The sequence below is a fragment of the Maniola jurtina genome, chromosome Z (assembly GCF_905333055.1).
Source record: "Maniola jurtina chromosome Z, ilManJurt1.1, whole genome shotgun sequence".
NCBI classification, from domain to species: Eukaryota; Metazoa; Arthropoda; class Insecta; order Lepidoptera; family Nymphalidae; genus Maniola; species Maniola jurtina.
Window position 1 is genome coordinate 7,117,365 of NC_060058.1, and position 26,150 is coordinate 7,143,514.

General features: G+C 35.8%; 2 protein-coding genes across 3 annotated transcripts in view; one reads left to right on the forward strand and one right to left on the reverse strand.

The window, feature by feature from the left end:
• LOC123880131 (frequenin-1) overlaps window positions 1-26,150 on the forward strand; it is a 134,048-nt gene that overhangs the window by 76,425 nt on the left and 31,473 nt on the right. The gene's annotated exons all lie outside the window — the stretch shown is intronic.
• On the reverse strand, window positions 10,671-13,232 carry LOC123880123 (glycine-rich cell wall structural protein-like). Its single transcript, XM_045928060.1, has 2 exons — window positions 13,008-13,232; window positions 10,671-12,081 (listed from the first exon to the last, which is right to left on the reverse strand). Exons 1-2 carry the CDS (start codon window positions 13,020-13,022, stop codon window positions 11,038-11,040), a joined length of 1,059 nt encoding a protein of 352 aa, XP_045784016.1. The 5' UTR covers window positions 13,023-13,232; the 3' UTR covers window positions 10,671-11,037.

The following is a 26,150-nucleotide window of genomic DNA, read 5'->3' on the forward strand; positions in this document are numbered from 1 at the left end:
CGAAACTTCTTAATAAGAGCCAATGATAAGAGCTCTATCATAACTCATCCATCTAAGTTTCTTACGACAAACTTCTTAAGTAGAAGATGTTAAAATAGGAAAATTCATTTCCTTTTATAGTTCATGCAAGAAATAAATCATACTTAACAACGTCCAAGTCTGACCAGTTACTTTGAAGTTTAGAAACTTGTGATGGTACAGATAATCCGATTTTCACCTAGCTTTTATAACTTTGCCTTTGAAAACTGAAAATTTTACAGGTATTAAGTAATAAGTTATATACTTAACGGACATTGCATTCAGCGCATGAAAAATTTTAAAGCAGATTTTTTCGTAAACGGATTAAACGTATACTATAATTTACGAAAACAATAGCCCGGTCCCAATCAAGCGGGTAGGTACGTGAATGTATTTTTCGATATCCACTGTCAGTTTGAATTAAAAAGGACAAATATTACTATAGTATAGGTACGTCTGTTTACATTGACAAAAGAAAATGTTTTATAAAATAAATTTGACATCCAGAAACCTTTTCTGACTTTTTTTGACTTTCTTAGAATCCTGGCTGAATGATAATAATTGATGATGGTGTTTGTGAAGCGACCTCTTTATCATCTCTATTGTATGATACATGGCGTAGACACTTATAGACAAGTAATATGACTGGCAAAGCCAAAATCCAGAGAATAAGTCGCTCAATGGCGTTGGCTGTTGGTCAGATGAGTTCGTGTATAGAATATAAGGATGCTTAGATTGACTATTCCGTATATTTGCCGTTTTGTTTCAGGCAGTTGTACTCAGCATTTAATTTTAATTTTAACATTTTACAATACCTGTAGGTATTATAAAACTTTATGATATTACCAAATATTTATTATAAAACTTCGTGTATATTGGGAGATTTTATCAACGACAAGCTGACAAGCGAACAATAAGCTTTCATTGAACGTGGTGACGTTATTTAAAAACGACATTATAGGTATACAGTAAAAAACGGTACTTAAATATATTATACCAGTATATAAAGATACCTGGATTCAGGCAGCGCTTGCCCATACCTATAGATATGAAGTGGACATCTATCGGTTGACTATGACGATGATGATGATGATATAAACATAGAAAAAAACGGATACTTACACAAAATCAACTTTAAATCAACTGACTAAAACCAACCCCTCATAATCAAGAACTCGACTAGCACCCCCATGCAGCTATTCTAGAAACGTGGTATGCTTAAGATAGGCAGAGAAAACTTTTATTGGGGTTAAGGCCGCGATTACACCTATAAGTGTTACTCATGTAAGTAGCTTACATAAATAATTAATACTAGCGACCCGCCCCGGCTTCGCACGGGTGGACATTTATTTTTTCTATTTTCCGGGATAAAATATAGCCTATAAGGATTCGAAAGAATCCCTCTAAGTAATGGTAAAAGAAATTTTGAAATCGGTCCAGTAGTTTTTGAGCCTATTCAATACAAACATACAAAAATACAAAAATACAAAGGTTTCCTCTTTATAATATTAGTATAGATAAAATTTGCTTGAGTAAATGAACTTATAAGAGAGTCAATATTAGTGAATTTGTGGTAAGTTAGCCATGTAAGCTACTAATTAAAAATAAAACTTACAGGGGTATCCGCGCCCTAAGTAGGTACCTATTCGTTTTTGGTTCCATAGAAATTTTTAGATTTCCCATCGACAAATTTAAATAATGTGTAAAATCGCTGTTACCTATTATGTCGGTGCTATTACACAATTTTGATGAATTCCGTAATGACTAAGTTGCGTGAAAGCAATCGGCTTTCAGTTGCTCACAAGATAATGTAGTAAATTGTTACACTGAAAATATTTTTGTTACATACTTATTTTTAACCCCCGACCCAAAAAGAGGGGTGTTATAAGTTTGACGTGTGTATCTGTGTATCTGTGCATCTGTGTATCTTTGTATCTGTCTGTGGCATCGTAGCTCCTAAACTAATGAACCGATTTTAATTTAATTTTTTTTTGTTTGAAAGGTGGCTTGATCTAGAGTGTTCTTAGCTATAATCGAAGAAAATCGGTTCAGCCGTTTGAAAGTTATCAGCTCTTTTCTAGTTTTCTTATATAGGTTTTTGTGTCGTGGTTTTTTAAATTTTAAATTATAGTTGATAATATGAATAATATAATGATTTGATAAATTATTATTTTGATGGTATTAAAGAAATAAGTGATGCTACTATCAACTCTATATATTTATATCCTCCAACAATAAATGAATGCCTTTTTCGAATGTAACACCCAACAATAAAAACATTTAAAACTTTATTGACGTTTATTTAACCAACATTTTACTCCTATCAACTTCGCCTATCAAAACACTTCAGCCAGAACAAAAAGCTTTTTTTATTTTTCAAAACACTGCTAAAATATTTTCATTGCTACCGGTTGCCAAACTAAACGACGGTCCAATGATAAAAATGCACATCATGGTTGAACTTTTAATATTTTCTCATAAATAGCAAAATTGGGGAAAATAAATTCTAAACTGTAAAGCAATTTATATGCATAGTAATATGTGGTGTCTAGCTTTAAGTTTTATTGTAATATTTTCAAAGAGAATACAGATGTTAATTAAAACTGAAACAGATGAAGCATTTTCTGTAGAGGTAACATTTCAAATAACTCAAAATTAAAAAACTCCTCACACAAAAACCTCTATAAGAAAACTAGAAAAGAGCTGATAACTTTCAAACGGCTGAACCGATTTTCTTCGATTATAGCTTAGAACACTCTCGATCAAGCCACCTTTCAAACAAAAAAACTAAATTAAATTCGGTTCATTCGTTTAGGAGCTACGATGCCACAGACAGATACAGAGTATCACACGTCAAACCTATAACACCCCTCTTTTTGGGTCGGGGGTTAGTAACCGCTAAAAGCACCTGCCTATAACACACCCTAGTCATAATTTTAATTAATATTAGCGCTTGACTGCGGTCTCATCTAATGGAACGTGCTGATGCAATCTAATAATATGTAAACGCGCTTACCTGAAGTTTTGAATCAGATTTCAAAAGCAAATTACATTACCTGAGTAAAGCGTTAATTATGTAAATGACTAGTTGACGCCCACGACTTTGTCCGCGCGGACAAACCGCTTTTTAAAATCCTGCGTGGGAACTGTTTGTTTTCTGGGCTAAAAGTCACTTATCTATGTAACCAAGTCTTTAACTATAAGTATTCACGCAAAAAATCGCATTGATCCGTTGCCTCATGATTGAAGGACAAACCAACGAAGCAATAAACCAACAAACAAATAAACATACACACTTTCGCATTTAGGTATAATATGAATTGTTATTATCGTTGAAAAGTTCAGTCCTCCATCATTGATAATATTCATCGCCAAGGAACAAAAATAATCTACTGATGGATACTTTTCCAATAAAAAAACAATTGTTGAAATCGGCTTATATTTCAGGAAGTTATTGCATAAAACAAATAAAAAAATTATTCTTTATTCCGAGAGAACCCTTTAATTTTCGAAAGTTTTTTGGAATATGAATATTCTAAATGTTTTTCCCAAAGTATTAACTATGCATACCTACCTATGCCAAAGTACATTCAAATCCGTTCAGTATAGTTTCAGCGTGATGCGCGAACAGACAGACACACAATTTTTTTTTTAAAAGATTCCCTGATTATTATAATTTTCAAAATGTTCCGAAAGTGTCCAGTTACAATTTTATTATTAGGTATTGATGTTCACTTATAACTGTGTCTTCAGAATTTTATCAGTTAAGTGAAATTTGATATGCATTTCACACAAACATAAAACATATAATATGGTAGAGGCATCGATGGTAGAGGCAGCTCGTAGTTATATATTCAACTTATTGCGGTACCTGATGTCGTTTCAAATATTCTCGCGTAGGGGGAATAAATAAAAGCCATAAAACCCTTGCTAGGGATCTCCAGGCTCCAACGCAATCTAAATACAAACAACATGAATCAATTTTTTACGACTTCTCTATTCCACTAAAAAGTGGACAAGAATCCTTCTATTTATCATAAGCCAATTTCACCCAGCAGTGGTACTCATTTTATAATCTTTGAGACCCTATTAATTCAAAGTTTTAAAAGGAGGACTGAAATAAAAAAATCTAAAGTTCATGTAGGTAGGCACGAACTTGGTAAACCTCAATGCTACCAGTAACTTGTTGGGTTATTACTGTGGTTATAGTTCACTATGCCGTAGTAGATATAGAACAACTGAAACCTTTAGACCCAGTCCTAAAAATAAACTGAATTAGTGGCATTCCACTCTACAGCTACTACCGTTGCGCTTAGAAACTCTTTCCCTGGAAACGAAAGTAGGTATTTGAAGAAATCCAACCCTGGCGAAGTGGGGTGCGTTCATTAGTCAACAAACATGGGAAATTATGCAACTTATCTACTCGGGTATTTTTTGTGACATTTTGCACGGTAAATCAAGAACTATTATATATAAAAATAAATAGAAATCGGCTTTAGAATGTATAAGTAAAACCCTTTCATATGATACCACACTTGGTATGGTTATCTTACTTTGAAAATTGAAACACATTTTTTTTTGTGATGTAACCACAAATTCGGGGTTTTCAGATTTTTTCCAATACTTGTGCTATAAGACCTACCTACCTGCCAAATTTCATGATTCTAGGTCAGCGGGAATTACCCTATAGGTTTCTTGACACACACGACAGACGGACAGACAGACAGACAGACATACAGACAGACAGATAGACCGACAGACAGACAACAAAGTGATCCTATAAGGGTTCCGTTTTTTGAGGTACGGAACCCTAAAAACAATTCACAATAGGATTACCCAAAGCAATCAAAAAGGCTCTGACTTCATTGGTTGAATCATACCTACCCATTTCCAAACAAAAACGAAAGGGAACAGTGACTAATGACTTTCAAGCTTTTTATAATAGAGCACACAGTCTGAAAAGACCCTTTTATCGTCATTAAATTTAAATGCTTTCTTTACAAATATCCTTCTGTTAACGTACTGGATAATGTTTTCAATGTACAAGTGTAAATTAAAAATTATAACAAGTGAAGGTTACAGTAACTAGAAAAGAGCTGATAACTTTAAAACGGCTGAACCGATTTTCTTGGATTATAGCTAGTTACCTTTCAAACAAAAAAAAAATAAACTAAAATCGGTTCATTAGTTTAGGTGTTACGATTCCACAGACAGATACACAATCAAACTTATAATACCCCTCTTTTTGGGTCGGGGGTTAAAAATAAGATACTACTTTTATAAGTCGCAACGACAAAATTCGTTTGCGCAGAAAAGTACAACCTAACACCGACTAAAACCGAATGTACACCAATGAAATATAGACCTTATTGCATGACGTTAAGATTTTAAAAACAAGTACAACAGAGACTCATGCTATCTCGCTTATAATTCGCATGTATGAAACATGGCGCATAGGCAACAACCAATAGCGGGTAGACGCGCTTTTAGATTGGCTGATATATTTTCGCGCCATTCAAAAATAAGATTTCTGCGCAGGTACATCAGCGTAATTTATAAAAGTGATAGTACTGTACGCATTTGAAGGTGTATACAGCTTTCGATTTCATTTTTCCATTACGTTTCATGTCACGAGACAATTCGATATTTTTGTCACGTCTCATTGGTTTCTTCAAACGTTTACACGGATTACGATAAAAGGATGGTTCATTCAAGTTACGAAATTAGGGACTCATCATTATATGCTTTTTTAGGTTATATTATTTCGGATTGCTATTGCCCAATAATCATTAATTTTAAGGAAATTTTAGGAGGCGATATTTTTTTTAAACTGCGTAGACGTGTTATTTTATCAAATTCAGACTAATGCAGATTTTTAGGTTTCCGTACCTCAAAAGGAAAAGCGGAACCCTTATAGGATCACTTTGTTGTCTGTCTGTCAGTCTGTATATTTGTCTGTCCGTCGTGACTGTCAAGAAAGCCTATAGGGTACTTCCCGTTGACCTAGAATCACGAAATTACACACTGCGCACAAGTACAGGAATAAACCTGAAAACCGCGAATTTGTGGTTACATCATTTAAAAAAAAAATTAAATGAGTTTCAATTTTCTGATATACTAAGTGGGATATCATATGAAAGGGCTTTATGTATACATTCTAAAACAGATTTTTATTTATTTTTATGTATGATAGTTTTTGATTTATCGAGCAAAATGTTGGTAAAAATAATCAAGTACGGAACCCTCAGAGCGCGAGTCTGACTCGCACTTGGCCGGTTTTTTATGATGATTAAAAATTTGTGAAGCCTATACCTACTTGCAATACTTACGGATCGATCTGGAACGCAACATTATTCTATGTAATTAATGAAATTGAAGTCATAGCGACGCAGAGAGAGAGAAAACTAGTAAAACATCCTGTACAGACTGTTGCATATTGCACAGTTAGTATTCTGTACCGCAGTCAACTACAAGCTACTTAGCTTACTTATGTAGTCCTTGCACGAAAGTTGTGATAACTATATAGCGATAATAGCAATTGTTACGGTTATATGCTAAACTACCTCACCCACCCCGACTTCACTCTTATGAACTCACTCTTATATCTTTGAAAATCGGTGAGTGATATTTTTAAAAATGCTGAAACACGTATTTCTTTTTTTTTTACCGAAAACCAATTTTCACCATTCCGATAGGTAAAACTTGAAGAATGACTTTCATATAAACTTTAAACCTCTACTTATTTAATCGATTAAGGGATGGAATTTTTACAGTCCAGAAACCTACTGTCAAAATTTCAAGTTCCTAACCCCTTCTTCCCATTTCTTCCCCTATACGGAAGGATCTGGGAATCCACCGCATTATTATCTCAAGAGAACTCCTACCATTATAGGATTAATGGAAAGGGGTCACAAACCTAAGCAATGAGGAATACCCCTAAAGAACCCCAGCGGTTTAGACTGTGCGTTGATAAAGTCAGTCATTCAGCGAGGACAAGTCTTTTTATATGTATCTTGTCAAACCTGTGCATTTAGTTTAGCAGCTAGCCTAAAACACAGAGTGACAGCCAATCTGATGATCGTGATCACGTTGTGCTGTAACGTGTTCTAGCTATTCGATGATGTTATAAGTTGTCAAGCCCCTAGCACCAACTACAAAATGTTCAGACTGCGCTCGAATCAATCCTTGACGAAAATCAGTTCTAAAAATAATGTGCGTGCTATAAAATATAGAGGCTCTTATGCCAATTGCTTGAACAAAATAACTTGTTTATTGGCAATAAGTTTATGTATTGAAAGCGCCTACGATAAACAACTTAGAAATATGACTTTAAAGTAAAAAATTTAAAGCCCCTTTAAATATCCTGTACTTTAAATGAGCAATTTTAACAATATTATATATTATGTATGGGATTATATTTGGTTTTTTAAAAAGCTGTAACGATTTGGATGAAGTTTCGTATTTAGATAATGTTTTACTTTCCAGCTTTATCTGAATAAATGCCAGCTATGAATTCCCGCGTAATAAATAAAATCAATTAAACAAATGCAGACTAATGCAGGTATATTATTATTTTTGAATGTAAATAGACAATTTTTTTTTATTAACATGGTTTGTGTTCTTTCGATTTTTTATGTGCTTCTCTTTCTGCTTTTATTGTAATTGTTACAACCTACGGGGGTGACATAGTCATCTTTGACTATAAACCCCGCAAAAAAAAAAAAAATTGCAACATGGGAAATTTTTAGCACAGTACCCTAGCACAGAACCCTAAACATTTTAACAGGGCTCTCTCCGTCACTTACTCCATACAATCGTAGTTCCAATTTCGTTTGAATATTAAGCAACCAAAGTCCATGAAATGCAGATATATATATATATATATATATGTTCCCGGAAAGTTTCTACAAAATTTGAGTATGATTGGTTAGTATTCAAATGAGAGACGAACTACGTTTGCATGAAGCGAGTGACGGAGACTCCCCTCTTAAGTGTCTATTTTTTGTGCAACGAATTTTGTAGAATTTTGTAGTCGTAAAAGCGGGCGGATTTAAAACAGTTTATAAGATAAAAGTAGTTGCTTCCTTACAACTCGTTAAATGGTTTCCAGAGCCATTAACTGCAAGTAAAATTCTTTTATCGTGAAGCTAAGGAATAAAATCTTTCTACTCATACCATGTCAACACCCATAAAAATTTGTATCCGTTGTTCGTCAAACTTTAATGTATCAGATCAAAAATTTTCGTTCACACGTTAGATGTCTTTAAGTGGAAAAAGATTGGAATTTGCGGTGAAAATATTATTGCTGCCGTAATGTGGGCTTCAACGCACGAAGCAAATCACTGGTGAGTCGTGTAGGCTCGACTTTAGATGTAGTCACTAAGTACCTACTTAGTTTCAGATGCAATTATATTAATTTTCTTTACATTTGCAGCAAAATTGAAAATAACTTCTGCTTTAACTTATACTTACTAAGTGAACGCGACACAAGCAAGGTATCCATAATATTCTACCTTACCTGGTCATAATATGGTAAAACATGATAGGTACTTTTTCAAGTGGTGGTTATTCCCTGTTGATCCAACTGGACTCCGCGCATCTGCAACTGCCCCGATATACGTTCACGCTCCATACACCCCAATCAACTGCTGTATAGGAGAAACCTAGACCACTCTTCTACACAGAATTCTAAGCGTTAATAGGTTCTATCTGCATAATCTTACCTATAGTAGTTACATATCAATAATGGTGACATGTACGCGTTTGCAAAACATATCACTGGCCTCTTTTGTATAACAAGTGTAAATTAAAAATTTATAACACCCCCGACAAAGTATCTGAGTTTTCCAAAACATCATTTTCAAATAAATAATTATGTATCAAGGCAACGTCCATCTTGACAGCTTGACATTTGTCTATTGACATAATATTATGAACCTAACGGTTATCTAACCTTCTTTTCTACAAGAAAACTAGAAAAGAGCTGATAACTCTTAAACGGCTGAACCAATTTTTTTGGATTATAGCTAAGAACACTCTCGATCAAGCCACCTTTCAAACAAAAAAAAGTACATTAAAATCGGTTCATTCGTTTAGGCGCTACGATGCCACAGACAGATACACAGATACACAGATACACAGATACACAGATACACAGATACACAGACACACAGATACACAGATACACACGTCAAACTTATAACACCCCTCTTTTTGGGTCGGGGGTTAAAAAGTAATACACTGACTACTTATAGTCTCCCACGCTTAACTTGGACTATATTCTAATTATTAATTTAATATAAACGAGCTCTCACTTTAATATTGCGACAGTTAGCCACAGATTCTTGCAACTCATCCATAGTCATCTATATTATAAAGAGGTCAAGTTTATAAATTTGTTTATATGAAGTAATCTCTAGAACTACTGAACCGATTTTGAATTTTTTTCACCAGTAGAAAGCTACATTATTTCTAAATGACATAGGCTTAGTATATTTTATTTTTCAAAAAATTAGAGATCCTTATGAAAATTGTCACACGCTACGCGTGCGAAGCCAGGGTGGGTCGCTAGTATAATATAATATTATCTGGCTGATCTAGCTGTAGCTATGTTAAACTGATACCTTTCCTGCATTCTTGACAATAGTTTCAAAGATAGCTTGCATCCCAGAGACGAACATAGGCTACATTTATCGCAGAAAATAAAGAGTTCCCACGGGACTTGTGGAAATCTAAATCCAAGTGAAGTTCAGCATCATCGCCAGTATTTATAGAACAGGAGAAACTAACTAATTGACATAAATCAATGTGTAGCTCAGACCGTTGAGTCCAGAAGCTTCACATTTAGCCTATATAGCTGTTTTTAGACATTCCACCGTAGCGAAGAAGGGCTGCTTAGCTAGTTTAATAAGTGTATATTTATAGGTACTTACCACTAATATTAACACTGTAGTGTGAAGGTCATAACATTAACTGAATTGACCTGCCTATTAGTAATATAACGCAAAGTAGATTTACACACTCTTAAAAAATAAAGTCATAAAATTACCACACCAATTACCTACATTCATTGATTTTACTAGAATTATGTTGTCCCTGAGAATATATTATTATCTGCCAAGAGGACTAATGAGAGGGCATTTTCGATCTCAAAGTTCAAAAATAAAACCGTATCGGTTTATAAAAGTCAATGTTACTTTGTTGTAATAAGATAGAATTTGTTATATTATCATTCCAAGAACTACAAGACAAAGAATAATGTAGATTGTTTTCATTGTGCTACTATTGGAATATTGTACATAATAGGAAATTATACGAAACCAAGATTACATGTATGATATATTATTAAACTGGCCATTAACGGCCCGTGGTGCCGGTCTCGAGACTCGAAGCGGCCGCGCGCCACTCTCCGCTCCTAAATCTATCTTGCTCGAATAGATTATGCAACGAGCGCTTCCAATAATATTATAATATTCGCAATTCAAATTTGATATCGAAGCTAATACCGATCGAGGCCGGGAAAGGAAGCTTTCGTTTCGCACCGACCGCCCTCACACCGGGGCAACCTTTCACGACTACTTTCAGTTAGCGTAACATTTGGACCGGACCACACACGCCCAATTAGGAATTACGAAACAGAAAACGTTGCATCATTCTTTTTTATTATAAAAAATAAAAGCTATTTATAATACATAAACATAACAGTCGCAGTAAAATACTTTCATTTGAACAACATTAACACTGTGCACTAATAACGAGTAAAGATGATGATGAGATTTAAATACTTAAGTAGCCTCAAGTCCCTTTTACTGACCCGCGAGCGAACGCGTGGGAGGTGACTATGTACAGAGCGTCCGACCGCGGCCAGCAGGTGGTAGATTATTTAATTTTATATTTATATCATTCGATCAAAATAAGATTTTCTTCGTCATCACTTATGGGAATCGGTTTTTCGCTCAGCAATAAATATAGTAACTGTTTGTAATATCCTACCACCTAACTAAAATGCTGTATTATGGATTAATGAAGGGGTCCAGCAACGTGACCGGGAGGACCATATTGAGAGCTCGTAGCGCCGCCGCTCACTGAAACACTTGCGTCACCACCGCTAGCACCGAAGTCCGAACCGATATCAGCTCCGCCGTGACCGCCGCCGCCGCTGAGCACGGCGCCTTCAAGTCCCGAACCTCCGCCGATACCACCGAGGTCACCTCCGCCGATAGAACCGCCACTGATAACGCCACCGTCGATGCCACCACCGCCGATACCACCACCGCCGATGAGGCCACCTCCGATGCCACCTCCGATGCCACCTCCGATGCCACCTCCGATGCCACCTCCGATACCACCTCCGAAACCACCACCAATACCACCGCCTTCCTTCTGGGTCTGGTATTTGATGAAGTATACTTCAGGTTTTGAGGGTTGAGTGGGTGTCTGTGTAGGAATGACGATGTCGGGTTGTTGATCGGGCTTCTTGACGAGCACGTACACAAGGGTCTTCTCTTCGTTCTGAGGTTGAACGGGAATGATGGGCGCAATGGGGGTAGGTGGAGTCGGGGCCTTGATAAAGATGATTTTATAGTGCTTCTGGGGTGGAGCGACGGGAGTGATACGGGGGAGTCTCTGCTCTTGGGGTTCTGGTGGAGGAACGTGAACGTAGATGTGTTTTTGGACAAGAGGAGCGCCGCCGAAACCACCTCCGAATCCACCACCGAATCCGGCATCACCGCCGAATCCTCCACCGATTCCGCCGCCGAGTCCACCGCCCAGTCCACCACCCAGTCCACCACCGAATCCACCAAGTCCACCGCCGATTCCGCTGCTAAGTCCACCGAGTCCACCGCCGAGGCTACCTCCGGAAAGAGAGATACCGCCAGAAGAGTGACCACCACTCAATGAGATTCCTCCTGAGGAGTGACCGCCAGATAATCCACCGAGGGAAATTCCACTAGAGATTCCACCTCCATGAGATGGTACTCCGTAGCTACTAGAAGGAGCCGAGTAGCTGTATCCTACTGGAGCCTCCGGGCGGCCATAGGCCAAAGCCACACAGGCGAGTACCTTTAAACAAAATAAAATAAAATTTAAGTACATATTGACGAACATGGCTAGCAATTTGACATAATGGTCTACCTGCCTACAAATTACGAATCCTATTTTCCTATTTTCGCAAAGCAAAAGTTGAGTAAACAAAAACTACTATACCTACTTCGATGTTTTAAGTTTTATTTTAAAAAAATATTATCGTAATCTAATCTAGTATTGTATGTAACATGAAAAGAGCGATTACTGCGGTAATCTGTATTACGCAACAATGAATATTGGTCATGTTCACCGACCCAAGTGTACAGAATACAGATCAACGTATTACTTTCATTGCGGGTAATTTAAAGTCCCATAGTACCGAAACGTGCATAGTGTAATGAAAATTTTGATGCTAAAGAATACTGAGTACACATGATTAATTTGAGTTCCTTACTCATGCCGACAAGGTTTTGGGTGTTGCGTATTCAAAGAATTAGAGTGATTTGTTTACCAATTGGATTCACTGAGATTCACATAAAAGTTTTACTGTATCGTTACTAATTTATTAAGTTGTTGAATTCGGGCAAGTTTTTTGATTTTATGTAATTAGTAGTTCCGCTATGTAGTTACAATAATTTAGTAGCAAGTATCCATCAAGTGAACAATTCACATTTATGCTACATACGACACATCCACATGTTTATTACTCAGCACTATTTGGCACAGAGTCCATTGTCCATAATTAAGGCTGTTAAGTCACTGAACAACACTTCACTTTTTCACTTATCACCTGAAATGCTTTAGCATGTGTAAAACAAAACACAAGTAAATTACAATTCGCATAGTCTTAAGTTAGTGCCAAATAGTCTTAAGTTGATATTATGTCCACAAATTATTAGTTGTTAAAAAAGTGGACAAGATAAATATTAATTGCAACAAGATTATCACGCGAGCGAACTTACCACGAATGCGCGCATATTAGGCGTGGTGAGCACGGCTCTAGTTTAAGAAGACTACGCTGCTTCGGCTTAATGTAACACTCGCTAGAACAACTCCAGTTTTTGGAGATGTTCCTGACTGTGTGAGCTCGTGTTAACTGATGACATTCGCCACCGCGACCCGCTCTTAAATACCAAAATGCTCATCTCGTCAGAACACTCCATCCCTACGAGCATTTCACTCAGCAACGTGCAACTATCGTCATTATTTAACAAGTATACGGTCCTTTCTTTTCGACGAGGTCCGTGGCGGAGTCAGACTCATTCGATACGCTGCCTTAGCGCCCAACACTCGCCTGCCCACAGTGTCACTTCACCACCCGATAAACTATAAAGCCCATATTCGCTCGTATGGACACATTCACCATTTAATAGCATTGACGAAATATTGATATATTTTTTTCTTAAAGATGGTCTTCTTCACGTCCGATCTTAGAACGTACGTCCTTTACCTTCTAAGCTGGTTAGTGATACGCAATATACTTTGTAACCGCATTCATTAAATAAGTTTAGCTATAATTTAATAATACCTGAATTTACCTGCCCAACTTCTACTTAAATTAAATTCGACAATGAAATATTAGAAAAAAAATTGGCTTTCATTTTATAATTTTTACAAAATATAAATTATTTTATTTTCAATAGATAGAAATTTTAAATATTTTGTATATCAAAATTGATGTAGTAAAGTTGATTTTACATTCTTAAAAACGTAGGATAAGTATATTATTATGCTAAAATTATACTAAAAAGACGGGTTCAAATTAAATAGTTTCAGCCACAATGCGGGTTTAACTAATAACTCACTTTGCACAGAGTGGCACATCTGAGAGCAAGACTCGGTCCGTTGCGAATAATTATTTTTCACAAACGAGCTCTTGGTAGTTGAAAAGTTGTATTTTTATTTTATAAGCTGAAAATACGGGTTTCTAGTGTCAGAATTTACAACTCTGCTTGAAAAAAATATTTTTTATTTAAAAAATGTGTTCATAAACATATTATTAATTTGTGATGTAATCAAAAATTCACGGTTTTTTTCCTTTACTTGTGCTATAAGACCTGCCTTCCTGCCAAATTTTATGATTCCAGGTCAACGGGAATTATTCTATAGGGTTTCTTGACAAACACTATAGACGGACAGTCAGACAGACACACAGACATACAATAAAGTGATCCTATAAGGATTCCATTGATGTACGGGACCCTAAAAACACAAAATAACTTACAGAGCTTTTCAGTGAAATGGCTAAAAACATGGCCACATCTTACAATTATGTAGTAATATGCAACACGAAAACCCTTTTAAGCTTTCCTCTGCCGCGTGAGCAAAACGCTGTATGATTAATAACAAGTGCGACCTGCAGCAGCTAATGTAATCTTCCTAGATTTTGTTTTTGCTTTTTAACGACTGAACCGAGCACTTTTTACTTTTGCTAGTATTAACTAGCACATTTCAATGGATTGTGCTGTTTTAAGCAATCTTGACCCAAGTCAGCCTCTAGATGGCCGACTGGCTTCAAAGATCCAAATTTGGCTGTTCCTATGGAGAAACAGCCAAATTCCGAGCCAAGCTCGGAGAATAAACCAATCTCGTTTTAACCAATGTATTAATATGATCTCACGATGAAGTCTTAAGGTGGCCGTAGTAACTCCTCATCTTATCAAAATAACCTCATCATGTTTGAGCTCATTGGTTTGAAGTGCAGGGTCTCATGCAGCCGGGCGGTGGTCATAGGAACTCTTCAATTACCCATCATCACTCCGTCGTGTTTGGCTTTAACTAAAAACTTGTTTTAGGAACGGTTTCTAATTGAGAATTTTATTTAGAAATCAATCGTATGAAGCATTTCCACTCTATAAATCTAACAATTTGTATGTTGAGCCATATTATTATTTAAATTTTACTAAAAAATATAGTTGTATCATTTTGTATTTTTGGAAAAGTTAATGCTAATTCTTACCTGCTCTTCTCAGTAGAACCTATTTTCCAAACCTTTGGAACCATAATTAATCTTAAGGTTATCTTACAGGAAATAATTAATTTTAAATTTTGAATGAAATTCCATGTGAGTAGACTAAAATACCGCAATGCAGAAAATCGTACGTAAAAAGTAAAACTATGTGTGAGAAATTTTATTTCAACTTTTTCCATCCAAATGCTGGTAGAAGAAAATAATTGCATACTATGTTATGTTTGATAAATGCAGTGCATTGCGAATCTAAGGCGCAGCGCCCACAGATGGAGTGGAGTAGCGCCGAGGTGTGGCTTCTTTTTTTTGCTACTTAAACTCCCTAATTAACTTTAGACCCCCAGTCTAACCATAGATCAGTTATGAGGGAGTTGTTGAAACGAGAAAAAGACACAAGACTTACTAAACTTAAAACCTATATGAATAAAATACATCCATACTAATATTATAAATGCGAAAGTGTGTCTGTCTATCTGCTACCTTTTCACGGGCCAACAGTTTAACCGATTCTGTCGTTTGGTACCGGGTTAGCTTATATCCCGGAGACGGACATAGGCTACTTTTATTCCGGAAAATCAAAGAGTTCCCACGGAATTCCAAAACATCCACCCGCTTAACCGATTTGTATGAAATTTGGTACCGAGGTAGCTTGCGTCCCTGTAATTGACATAGGCATTTTATCCCGGATAATCAAACAGTTTCTACAGGGATCTTTAAAAACCTAAATCCACGCAGACGAAGTCGCGAGCATCTTCTAGTATTATATAATTCAAAGACCATCTTACGGGTTCAGGATATTCTTATTTCTTCTTCTTTCTGTGTTATGCAAAACGACTAGTGCTATTGCTTATTTCTTTTTATTCGACAGTCTCTTACCTACTCAGTAACTTACCTACTAGGATCTCAACATAAGTAATACACTTATCGGTCTTATCTTTGCTAAATAGACACCTACTTACAGGCGTACAGAAAGTTCACTGCGGTCACTGGCAATAAATCAGACACCATTTGGCAATAAACTGCCTCAAGATCAAGGGTATTATGTAATTACTGTAATAATAAATGTTCTAGGTAAGTAAATGGCATGCTGTAGGTAATTAAATAAATATTGTATTTTACTGCTCTACTTACATGGTTAGGTCGATACCTGCGGACTTCATACGCGTTGAATAAAGTTTTCATAAATCCCGTGGGAACACTTTGATTTTCCGGGATAAAAGTAGCCTGTGTCCGTCCCCGGGATATAAGCTAACCACGTACCAAAAGTCAGAACCGGTTAAAGAAATAACATATGTCGGCCCCAGAATTCAAGCAACGCGTAACTTGCTCCTGCAAAATTCCGTCAAAATCTGTGAAACGACAACAGAGACTGCTAAAATCACAACCGGAAAAGGAACCTTTTAGCTTTGCCGTAGTCGGATAGAGCCCAACTTTTTTAGTCAATCAATCATCCATACTAATATTATAAATGCGAAAGTGTGTCTGTCTGTCTGTCTGTCTGTCTGTCTATCTGTCTGCTACGTTTTCACGGCCCAACCGCTGAACCGATTTTAATGAAATTTGGTACAGACTTGGGATACATCCCGGGGAAGGACATAGGCTACTTTTTATCCCGGAAAATCAAAGAGTTCCTACGGGATTTAAAAAATCGAAATCCACGCGGGCGAAGCCGCGGGCATCTCCTAGTCATTTAATAAAACTAACTGACTTACCCCGGTTTCGCCCGAGTGGCCTTAACTAAATCCAGTAACCCGTTGAAAGTACCTAACAAGATTGTTATAAGAATATCTATTTTGTCATATTAAGTTTTCATCCATTGTAGATCGATGTTTCATTCCGTGGGATTATCAAATTAACATACAACATGCTCTCATATTAGCTTACATGTAGATGTTAGGTACGATTTCCCTATAGATACGTAGTACAGATAACGTACGCTTATTATTATTTACAAAATTTTGCTAGACATAACTTAAAATTTAAAAACCCCCGACACAAAAACCTCTATAAGAAAACTAGAAAAGAGCTGATAACTTTCAAACGGCTGAACCGATTGTCTTTGATTATAGCTAAGAACACTTTCGATCAAGCCACCTTTCAAACAAAAAAAAAACAAAATTAAAATCGTTTCAATCGTTTAGGAGCTACGATGCCACACACAGGAGATACACACGTCAAACTTATTACACCCCTCTTTTTGGGTCGGGGGTTAAAAAACAAAGGAGTGTAATATTATGAAATTCAGTAGGTAGGGTTCACGATTTTATTAAAACATGTGTTTTAATGTTGGCAATAAGCTAACTGTTTCGAGGATTTAAAGCATGGGTGAAGATAAAAGTATAAACCGTATCAAAAGTCTCCACAAGCAATACCTAGTTGTAACTAAAGCAACCCTTCTCAAAGTGTTTCATACAAGGTGTGAATTATGATTCTACATGCGGCAGGTACCTAGAGAATTACGCTGGTAGTCCAAAAGCCCGTGAACGTCAAACCTACGTCATAACTCTTAAAGGTTGAAAATTTTCTCCGCAAATTCTGCATTTACGGTAAAATCATTACCTATGCTATCGATCTGGCTTTATCCCCACTTACTCTAATACCCCAGAATTTTTTTAGTTTTATTTTGCATCTAGTATTTCTATTTACAAAGCCATGTAAAAGGAAATACTAGATGTTACCCGCGACTTTATCTGCGTGGGCTTGGCTTTTTAAAAATCCCATAGGGAAGCCCATGGGGTTCCGTGGGGACTCAATAATTTACCGGGATTATAAATAGCATATATCTCTGTATTAGAACTATACTGAAGAATTGTGCTTTCAAATCATGGATCTTATTAGATTTCATGTATTAAAATTGGCCGTCGAAGCCAGTGCAGCTGCCAGCATAGTAAATCTAACCAGAGCGGACGCAACGATAGTGACATATTATGAAAACGCTTAGGCATATAAATTCGTAGCACACCCAAAATTCTAAGGAAGATTTAAAGTAAAAATACCTGATTTCCTGTTCTATAATAGGTGCCTTTTGTCTTTAATACCGTGCATTTCGTGGTCAGCCTCTGATTTTTAGCAACTCTACAAAAATAATTCCAAAGAACACAGTATGTTTCTCTCATAGACTATATATTACTTCGTTTCTCTCGAGCATCGAAAGCAACGTTTTTTTGGTAATGATTGTTAAAATATAGATGGGCCAAGCAAACCTAGCAGATAGACAGATAGACTTACTTTCGTATAATATTATATATATAATATATTTAATATATAATAAATAATATATAATATTAATAATATTATTATTATGTAATGTATTAAGTAACATCTGATTTGATGAATTCAACCAACCCGTTTAGGCTGCAGTCGATGTCAAACAATTTTTTGATAGGTAATATAGTGCGTGTCAGGTTGAATTGGCAACCAGGGAGGGGACGCCCCTCATACCCCGATTGTCATCTCAACCTGTCGTGTACTGTACTAAAAACTTTACCCGCTTTCTGGTTGTAGTCGGGTAGTGACATGACAGCTACTTCTTGCCGTTCTAATGTAAAGCTGACATTACTGTTGCCTAACTGTTAGTAAAATATAGGCTCCGATGAATTTAATTAGCAGCTGGTAGCAGCTAGTACCTTGAACTATACGATAACGGGGTCACTATTAAATTGATATCTAAATAAACAAAAATCGAATATGAGACCTGGCCCACGTCAGTGTAAAGTGTACAGAAATAATTCGCTGTACATATCCTATTGAAAACGGTCAGACAGACAAAGGTTCTATGTTCTTACACGCACGTAATAGGTATTGAAACTTCGGTAATATATATGTGCCGGTGTTATACATTATATTCATTTGCGATGGTTCAAGGGAATAAGTTATGAACTCGGTAACGGGATGGTCGTAACTACCGGTCGTTTTACTTTCTTTGTTCCCTCAAGAACGACTTGTCTTTTCGCCGTCTATTATTACATTATTTTGTACTCTTTTAAGTAATCTAAAATGAATAAATTCTATTGTAGCAATACGATAACCATTTCTTAAACTATCAAAGTTTCCTTTTGCGCCCTTGTCTGATAACATTATCCGGTAACTGATACGGGTATTCCTTTATTATATATCCTTTAGTAAGTATACATATGTTAAACAGAGTTTCTAGCGTCACTTTCTCCCTTTCTCATTTATATTTTACGTGCCAAAGTAGGTATTTGTTAGCCCAAATTGTGGCAACATTTACTTACATTTGTCATTGGTTATACTTCCATTATGCATTATAATATAAAGAATCACATCGTAAAACGAATCGAAATTCAACAATTTGTTTTTATGTTTTAATAACTCTGCCTACTAATTTATCTAAACAAATATTTTTCTATGAATCTCATAAATTATAATTGTACCGAGGTGGATTACTTAACCCTAGCCTGACCTTTCTAAACGTTCTCTAACAACATCTAACGAGGGAATTATGCTTTATTTTGAATTTTAATCAGCGTATCGAATTCTTTCACCTCTTGCGTCATGTCTATAAACAGACATTTCTTCTGTTATAATATACTTAGTAACTGACTCCTCCTGACTTCGCATGGTTGAGGTTTTCTGTGATAAAGATAGTAAACACACTACTTACACAATTAACCAAAAACTTAATTTGCTATTATCTGCTAAACCAGTTATAGCAACTGAAGCGGTTTAGCGAATTATAGCAAATTAAGCTTTTGGTTCCTTGTACTTTGTACATGGGCTTACGCAAAATAAAGCCTGCTTTTTTATATACAACACTACTTACACACAAGATTAATCGTGTAATGCATTCAAGATTACAACCACTGCTCCAATCTTCATAAGTATTACTGGAAATGTGAATGTTTTGCCGTACCTCGTGAAATGTTCTAAAAATAACCGTAAGAACCGCATTCAAACCTACTAAAAAGTTTAGCAATAAAAGAATATGCAGACAAGATGTGAGATTATGATACAGAGAGATATGTATTTAGAGAAGAGAAGCATACGGTTATTTATTGCCTCTACAGAATATAATGCATTTATCTGAATTACTATCATTCCATTGCTTTATTTTGAGTTTTGCCCCGTAGCTTCTGGCTTAAATTTGATTTCCCCCTTTCTTTTTGATAATTAACTTACTACAATTGTTATTATGTTATGTCTTTCCCTTTGTTAGCTCTAACTTTCTCTTCGGATTCATTTATTTGGAATAGATTGTGGACAGATTAAAAACAGAATTTGAATAAATGTCCACATAAGTATAATTTAAATCTCTCAGATCTTGAGTAGCTACGTAACTTCGTTGTGTGAATCCTCAGTAAGAACAATATGAATATACACGCCCTGGGAAAAAGCTGGGAAAGTGCTAAGAACGAAAAGGATTCAAATATTTATTTGTATTATTTTGCGTATTACGGTTTCCCACGCTCTATTTTTCTCAGCGAGTAAATAAAAGTGACGCTCCATTTTCGCTGGCGTTGAAAAAGAAAAGGAATCTTGTGCTCATTTTTCTCTAGCGTTAGAGCATTTTTCACGCTAATAAGTTTTATGAGTACTTGTTTTAAGTCATTAAAAGTCTTTCTTTAACACAAGAAGATTTAAGAAACTGTTTAACAAGACCATTTTAAAATTAGCATAAAAAATTAAGGGCTAATAATTTCAGAAAAAGTTTTATTATTTTCAAATTGCAATGGGGTTTCCTACTTTAATTTGACAAAGTTATTAAAGTTTTTTTTTGTTTTGGTTAATACAAATAAATGTATGAACATTGGACATGTTACATTTACGGCAATAACTAAACTGCATGACAACGCAGTGCGTTTATTATTTGTAGGGGAGGGGACGGCAAGATGGATAGGTATAGCAGGCTACAACAATCACTGTCATTTCTTTTTCTATTTGCTCAGTATAAAAACGTTGCTAGCACACGGGAACGCGATAGGGGTTCAATACAAATTGACGTAAACCCAGCCACTACTTTAGTACGCTAAAATATATTAAGGGTGCGACTTCGTCACTGGCTCAGTTATACATCTAATCAACCGCAACGTTTGTCTGATAAAGATATACTGCAATACTTAGAAAAGGTAGTGCATTTTCTAGTCAAAACAATAAGTAATAGCTTTTACACTGTGTCGTAAACTTATTAGTCTGTGGTAAAACTAAAAATAAAGTCCCTTCTCTATGGCAACCTAATGGATGGACGACGTGTTTCATTTCATAATTTATTTAAATCTAAAAAGTACAATAATAGCTAAGTTAGGAAATCCACAGCAAGTTCATATGGCCATTTCTTCCAACGTCTTCAATTATTAGGACATATTTTAAGTCGTCTCACCTACGCCGACAGTTGCATCTGTTGATTCGGCTATACCATATTGTCCCCCGATCGTTGCAATTGCTGATATCCAATCAACAGCTAATTATATGTGAGTTCATCATTTATATATCCGATTTCAAGTCAGCCTAGATGAAAATGCGACACAAGGTACGGGAAAGAGTCAAAAGCTGAGGGTCTGACTTTTACGTCTGTGAAAATAGAGCAGAACACATAAAGTTCGCTACAGGCCGAGTTGGCAATCAAGATAGGGACGCCCCGCATACCCCACCCCCCAATTCCCTCCAACACCTCATACCCCAATTGCCATGTCGAACTGTTGCAAACTGTAGATATACCTATTATTATTTATCACGTCTGAACAGCGAGTGGTTAAAAAAGTTTTAATTGCTTGCTGTTAAGTTTAACTTCTGAAAAAAAAAAAACTATGTAAAAAATATTATTTAAAAAAGATAAAAGAGCATCTACGAAACAATAAATCATAAACCTAAACTCGTAGACGATTTTTTAGCCTTAATGTTGCATACATCTATCGGTAAACATCACACTAATATTATAAAGGCGAAAGTTTGTATGTGTGTGTGTGTGTGCGTGTGTGTGTGTGTGTGTGTGTGTGTGTGTGTGTGTGTGTGTGTGCGTGTGTGTGTGTGTGTGTGTGTGTGTGTGTGTGTGTGTGTGTGTGTGTGTTTGTTACTCCTTCACGCAAAAACTACTGGACGGATTGGGCTGAAATTTAGAATGGAGATAGATTATACCCTGGATTAGCACATAGACTACTTTTTATCCCGGAAAATCAAAAAGTTCCCACGGGATTTTTAAAAACCTACATCTACGCGAACGAAGTCGCGGGCATCAGCTAGTAATACATAATTTAATTATACAATGTTACAAGTGACGTCATGATATTTATTTACCGACAGATAGACGTAGCCCAAGTGCGACACCAGTTTTTGCATAGACAAAGTGTTTGCAATGCTAAAGGCGCGAAGCGTTGTTACACAGATTATGCTTGGGATACTGAAATTTTTTAACGGCAATTACACAACGTTTTCTTGAAAATCCATTTTTTAAATATTAATGTTCTCATAAAATATATTTAAGCTAATAAATAACAAGGCCGCCGACACCGCACAGCTAATGTATAAAACACATTCAAACTGTTTACATTCTTAGTCGTTATTGCGTTATTATTTGGTAGTAAAGGCAGCATTCCTAAAATCAACGTTCATTTCATTATGAGACTGAAATAAATCTGCATAATTAGATTAACAATATATTTTAAATGATACACTAGTTTTTGAATCCACATTATCCATTATCCACAACATATTTCGTTGATAAAGAATTATTTTACTAGTAATATTGCTACTTTTATTACATTTTCAGGGAAAGTTTTATTTATAAAACCTAAATACATATTTAAAAATTTCAAAAGTTGCTAACTCTAGTGATACATGTCTACAATTCTACATACGTGGTATTTTAGATGTGTCTGTCTCTTTTATAATTTTTAATTATCAGTCTAATCTTTATATTATAATTAAATTATGATAATTAATGCTATACATAATCACAAGAAGTTTAACTTATGCTTATGTTATAGCTGCCTTAGTTGATATTATGCTAACTAGACGCAATAAACAAAGTTAGAGAGCTATGTAAATGGGGGTTGAAGATTTGATTTCTGTCTGTGACTAATGTGTATTGGCCAGTAGGCGAACGTCTCTACATTCAGTATCGTTCAATATTGCCTCCGCACTTAGCCGAAGATTGATGATATATTTCTAGAATTAGAAACAGCTATTCCAGTCTCGTACATTACGCTTACCCATCTAAAGAATTAAGTTCTTAATTGATTTCAAACTTCGATTTAATACCCTAAAAATATGTTCGTGTTCAGCCAACCACCGGCTCACTACTGAGGACGGGTCGCCTCTCCGAATGAGAGGGCCTTATCACCGTTCTAGTAGCTCGAGATAAAAATAATATTATATTATTACTGGCAAATATTTCTATATACAATATAGGTAGTTCCGTTTCACCCCCATCGACAAATAATAATACTAGATGATGCCCGTGACTTCATCCACCTGGATTTAGGTTTTTAAAAATCCCTACATCAAATTTCGTCAAAATTGTTTTATCGGATGGTCCTTTCCTAAAAACCCATCCGTTAAACTGATTTGTATGGGAACCGAGGTAGCTTGCGTCCCTGTAATAGACATAGGCAACTTTTTATTCCGGAAAATCAAACAGTTCCCACGGGATCTTTAAAAACCTAAATCCACGCGGATGAAGTCGCGGGCATCCTCTAGTTATTATTATTGCACTAATGCAATTGTGAACTAAACCATAACTAACTAAGTATAGATGGCTATAGATTTAGAAAAGATCGCATTCTTGAATCCACAAAGTAGGTAATCGAACTCGGTACTCTAACATTTTTAACTAATTACATCTCATTCACTGTGCCTACCATACCATAGAAGCAGAGTAAACTAGGGTGAGGTAACTCGCGGTTTTGATCCTGAATCGATATCCTGTCAAATATTAGGCTAGAGAAGGGTTAGGAGATACGGGTGACGTGATATCAATGATACCTAGGCTTATATAGCCTACCTAGCGTCAAATGTAGGTAACATTTGACGCCTGCCAGTGTAGATGAAGTGAAGCCTTGTCGTTTTATTACAAGTTTCCTAACTGGCGTGATGGTGTTGATTGTATGAAACGAGACGGAGAGAGCCCTCTTAAATAAAGTTGTTTACTAAATAAAGTTGGATTTAAAGTTTAATTGTCAATATAATGTGTACCCTACTTACAAAAGAAATAAACGTAATTTCACGGAGTGAAAAAACATGAGCCTGAGGTGGTAACGAAAATCGATTCTATTAAAGTAAGTGGTTCCATTTGGAGATTATTTCTTATTTATTAAGTATAGACTTGCGAATATCTTAGGAGCCCTTTTAAGTTTGGTAGGTAAATACCTATTACTTGTGTTTGTAGGCACGAGTTTGTGAATTAGATGCTTCATAATGTATTGTAACTTATATGTATAAGGCACTATAGCTAAATACTATAGGCATTTAATATTTTCATTCTGACGACCGAGGTTACTGATACAATTCGAAACAATTGTACGAGTAAGCATAACTGTAGATAGGTATACGAACCAAAACTAATCCATATATAAATGCAAAACTGTGTCTGTCTGCTAACTTTTCACGGCTCATCCATTTAACCGAGCAAATAGCTTGCATCCAAAAGAATTAGGTACCTCGGTTTCTTTTCGTCCCGGAAAATCAAAGAGTCACGGTATATTTTTTCATAAATCTAAATCCATACTGGAAATGCGGGTATCATTTAGTTAGTAGGTAAAGATATATAATATAGCTTACACCCCGGAATGGGATATAGAAATTTTCTCATAGTCATATCATATATACAAATATACATTTATCATATCATACAATCATAGTCTCCACGGAATTTTTTAAAAAGCAAAACTTACGAAATCGCGGGCATCATCTAGTAATCTATACATATAATAAAATCGTAGAAAAGTGGTGTCTGTACAATGGAAATATATAAAAAAAGTAGCAGGGGTTGTTATTATATCGATGCCGATCCCGAAATTGTAATTAATTTTTTTTTTGTCTGTTTGTGTGTTTGTCTGTGTGTTTGTGCACGCTAATATCAGAAACGGCTTATTCGATTTAGATACGGTTTTCACTAATATATTGTAGTAAGCTTCACTTAACATTTAGTGTTTACTTCATGTCAATCGGTTCATAAATAAAAAAGTTATGTCAATTTAAAGAAACACGGCGAACAAGTAAATTTTTAGCTACCCAAACAACGGTACATGTAATTCAAAATATGCTGCCCGAAAAGTCCACGCGAATGAAGTCGCGGGCACAGCTAGTCTAGTAATAACTATATTTACACAAAATAATTAATTTAATAAACCTTCGAGACAAGTTTTATACCTAAAATACAGATAAAATTGCTACTGATGGATTTTTGCTCGCTACTTATGTAACGACGTGTGGTAGCCTCAAAGTCAAAAGTACCTACTTGTTATAATACAGTTAACTAAATGTAGGATTTATGCTCCAAAGCTGCGTGACTCAGGTTAATAGAATCTTATATGTGGGTATTTACTACATACCTACTTATAAGGGAACGTATGACATTTTCACGAGAGTTTTCAGTATTTGGCCTCGATATTCCGAAATAATTTATCGTCAAAGGTAAGGTATGCGTTAAAAATGTATTTACCTACGATATAGTAGGTAGTAATAGTTTTTTCAATTATACACAATCTACCATGCATGCCAGAAGTTTTTCTTTGATCGCGTTCCACTGATAATGCTCGACATAGTACATGAACATCGACTTGCAAATTAATACTCAAAAATCAGTGGATTATACCTACCTATTAGTCAAAAGCAACTCTTTAGGCTCTTTACGCACTGCATCCATCCGAAAATTCTCAAGCCGATTTGTATGAGGGATCCACTAGATCCAAATTTCCTCGCCTCTGCTTGACTCCAATCGATGAGGGTGCCTTGCATCTTAGACTTTGTAGCAGCGTTTATTACATTTTGTTCTTATGTAAACTTTGGGTAAAGTTTGAGACTCTGCATAGTAATTTCCATATTTCACACAAACTCATGTGGATCCTTTCAAACATTGTACGGCGTGAGATGCATAGTAATTATAATGTAATGAGATTAGGTAAACACAGCTTGTGAATTTACGTATCCTTTGTTTTACATCGTGAATGGTCGTTCTATGCAC